At 37.7% G+C, this 3,580-nt stretch overlaps 1 protein-coding gene across 1 annotated transcript; it reads left to right on the forward strand.

The window, feature by feature from the left end:
* Positions 1-711: 711 nt before the first annotated feature.
* On the forward strand, positions 712-3,200 carry LOC117336426 (renalase-like). The gene is made up of 3 exons (XM_033896939.1): positions 712-860; positions 1,493-2,470; positions 2,773-3,200. Exons 1-3 carry the CDS (start codon positions 740-742, stop codon positions 2,883-2,885), a joined length of 1,212 nt encoding a protein of 403 aa, XP_033752830.1. The 5' UTR covers positions 712-739; the 3' UTR covers positions 2,886-3,200.
* Positions 3,201-3,580: the final 380 nt, after the last annotated feature.

The following is a 3,580-nucleotide window of genomic DNA, read 5'->3' on the forward strand; positions in this document are numbered from 1 at the left end:
TAAAAATAAAATCACTTTATGTAAATTCTAATGTCATCTTGTGTAAATATTTGTGTTGTATACTGTTTTTGTGAAACGGCTTTACATACGTTAGAAAACTTGTGCCCGATCCCTTTGTATAAACTAAACCAGAAACAGACACATGTGCTATACTAGAAGTATACGTGTCTATGTGACAGATCACTCTTTAGAATATCGGAACAGTTCCACCTCGGGTGGTTCTCATATTTTGCAGCCCTCTCAACTGGCAGAGAGGAGCTTTCCTTTATATGGACCAAAGATGATCTTCATTATTTTCGAGAGGATGTCCTATAGCTGTCCGGCCATACCGTCCTATTAATTATTGTGGATCTTTAATCAATCCCTTTTGTTTCTCAGTGGCTTCGGCTCTTTGATTTATATATTTCTCGCAACCTGAATAACTAGTCATTATTTCTTATATCTTCAATGAGTTTATGGTTAGATTTTGGTTACTTTTTCTAAATTTACAGGATACAATTCTACCGCTGTCAAAACAAAATTATATTATTGTTGCGCCTGAATTATCAGTACGACTCAATTGAAAGAGATTTTGTCCATTCTCTGTAAATCTCAATCATTGTGTTATTTGTTGTATACTGATTGGTCAAACTTTAAAAACAAAACAAAACAAAAAAAAGCAAAAAAAAACATTATTGGTTGTATTTAATTCAAATCTCTCTATTTTCACAGAAGTGTTACCATGGCAACTGGATAATGCATGGATGTTAAAATGGCGACGGGACCATCCGTAGCGGTTGTTGGTGGTGGGATATCGGGGCTGGTTTGCGCTGTACGACTTAACCAACTGGGAATACGAAATGTAACTGTCTTCGACACCGGTAAATAATCATTTTATTATCATAAGAGAGTTGTTTAATCTTTTTCATCGTAAAAACAAAATGCTTAACCTTTTGATAAACTTTTACCTTCATGTCACTCTGAAATATAGTTGCTTCACCAGAGCAACGGAAATCCTCTTCATTCGGGCAGTCATTTACATTTCATCAAACCGAGGAAATGAGTTTAAATTGTTTTCGAACTTTTATGTCTGCTATGCTAACATACCTGTCATAGCCTTTTGATATTGATTTGCATAAGAATCACATAGTATTGGTGTCGTTGACAGCTTGGTTTAAGCTTACTAATGACACTCATCGGCATTTCTTTAAGCAGTAATGGCAACATCATCATGCGTGGTCACATACAGGTTAGACAATAGCGGTTGCTGTCGATAAAGAAACACTCACTCTACTAGAAAACCTTGTCTTATTCAGCATGTAATTTTACAGGACCTCTTTACAAACTGGTATTTAGTTTTAGTATTGACATGTCGGTATTCTGAGTTCGCTTATCTACACAACGATTTGTCTGCTATTTTTGTTTAGTTCAGGATTTCGGAACAAGCATACGATATTGTTTACTGGTTTACAATAACACATGAACTGGGACAAATTTTATTTCTTGTTTTAAGGAAAGCATGCAGCTGGAGGGAGATGTTCTAGTCGTTATGTGAACATAGACGGGAGGCTCCATACGTTTGACCATTCCACCCAGTTTTTCACTGCGTCAGACAAACGCTTCTGCAACGTCATATCCTTTTTACACTCCAAGGGCGCAGTAAAAGTGTGGCAGGGTCCGATTGGTCATTTAAAAGGTGGCCGTTTTCAGCCAATGAAATCTCTAACTCAAGCTTTTGTGGGAGTTGATGGCATGTCTTCCATATCTAATTGCCTGGCATCCCATGTCAACCTGAAACGCCCTGTTTGGGTAGGAAGCGTTGTTTGGGAGGAACTACCAAGGAAATGGAAAGTTGATAGATTTGGGTTTTACGACTATCTGGTGATAGCACATAATGGCAAATGTGCTGATAGGTTAATGTCTCACGCGGGCGTTCCAAAAATTCATCGCCTTCTTCAGGTCCGGTTTACGCCTCGTCTTGACACAAAAGACCAACGCATGCAACTTTCTTCTCTGTGGATGTTAATGGTGGCCTTTCCTAAGTCCCTGTGTTTACCGTATGAGGGAGCACACGTAGAAGATAGGGACATTTCTTGGGTTGCAAACAATACGGCAAAATTATCCCAAACAAAAACTTCCATGAATGGAGTCGAGTGCTGGACTGTATTCAGCACCAAGGAGTTTGGTAGTACGCACAAAGTCCCACAAGAAAATATACCCCCACAAAAAGAAAAACAGGTAACTGATGAACTGCTTGCTGCATTTGCAAAAGTCACTGGAATAGGATCAAAGTTACCTCCACCTAGATATACAAGGGTTCAGTTATGGGGAGCAGCCCTCCCACTCAATACTCTCTCCACAAAAGAGGAATGCGTGTTTGATGGCCAACATAACATAGGGATATGTGGGGACTGGTTGGTGAGTCCTTGTATACAGGGAGCCGCCATTAGTGGGATTCGTCTTGCAGAATTTATCCAAAACCACTCTTCAGGTAGGTAGAGTAATTACTAGTGTTACTTTTCATATCTTAGTAAATGACTCGGATGTTTTATCCTGAATATCTTTTATCAGGCATGAGTTTATGTTTGTAGAATAAGTTCGCCAGCAAATGTAAATGCATGGTGTCAAAATAAGTCCCTGGATATAAAACCAAACAGGACATGTAAACGCACCAGGCAAAGTAGGCATTGACATATTACATTATCAGACATATCTGTCCGTTTCTCCTCTAGTAGATGTAATATCAAATTTGCTGAGTAAAATAATGTTTTGATTGATTAATTTTGTTCTCAGGTGCTAACAGGACTGGTACGAGTTTACAGCCCGAATTTACATCAACAGATGGTCACGCCATCGGCTCCTTTCCAACTGATTCCTCCATAATATTTAAACCAAAGAAGACATAACGATTTTCAGAGTATTGTACTTTTTTGTAATACGCTTCTTCGTGGGTTACAATAAATGATAAAAATTGTGAAAAAACCTTGTTACTTCATTTGGCGTTTATAAAGAAATAAAGAAAGCGTTGTAGTTTTGTGTCGCCTTTGAAGCATGGCGGACATTAAATTATAAGAGATCACATAGGCAATTCTCAATTTAACTGTTTCTTCGTTGCCACTTGCTACATTGATTTGTTGCGTTGTATGTGACTTTGTCATAATAATTCATAGTCATTAAATTTTTCCTGCTGGATTTATGACCCCTTTGGGAAAATTTCTCGATTAACTGTTTTTCGTACTTTTATTTTCTACCGCTCGTCACATCAATTTGTAGTTGGTTTGTAGATTTATTATAATAGATATCAGGTCAAGTTTGAACCCCATGCCAATGTTCTTTTTTTCTGAAGTTTTTGCCTTTAACACATAGGACATTTCTGAATAAACTGTTATCCGTACTTAAATGTTCTATCGCTTGCCACACATTTGTTACTTGGTGTATGGATTTATGATAAAAAATTTACAGTTTTGAGTTGGAATCTAATCCATTTGTTTTGGTGGAGATATGGTCCTTTGCACATAGGAAATTCTGGTATGTGTCTTTGTCATTATGGATTTCAGTGCGCTTTTGAACCCTGTGTATATATTCCACTTTTCGCTTGCGT

Source organism: Pecten maximus, chromosome 10 (assembly GCF_902652985.1).
Source record: "Pecten maximus chromosome 10, xPecMax1.1, whole genome shotgun sequence".
Taxonomy (NCBI): domain Eukaryota; kingdom Metazoa; phylum Mollusca; class Bivalvia; order Pectinida; family Pectinidae; genus Pecten; species Pecten maximus.

Excerpts from the sequence above, each read along its gene's own strand:
- LOC117336426 (XM_033896939.1), top strand. The coding sequence starts at position 740 with ATGGATGTTAAAATGGCGACGGGACCATCCGTAGCGGTTGTTGGTGGT. Across the intron at positions 861-1,492 it reads TGTAACTGTCTTCGACACCG|GAAAGCATGCAGCTGGAGGG; the intron begins GTAAATAATCAT and ends TCTTGTTTTAAG. Across the intron at positions 2,471-2,772 it reads TATCCAAAACCACTCTTCAG|GTGCTAACAGGACTGGTACG; the intron begins GTAGGTAGAGTA and ends TTTTGTTCTCAG.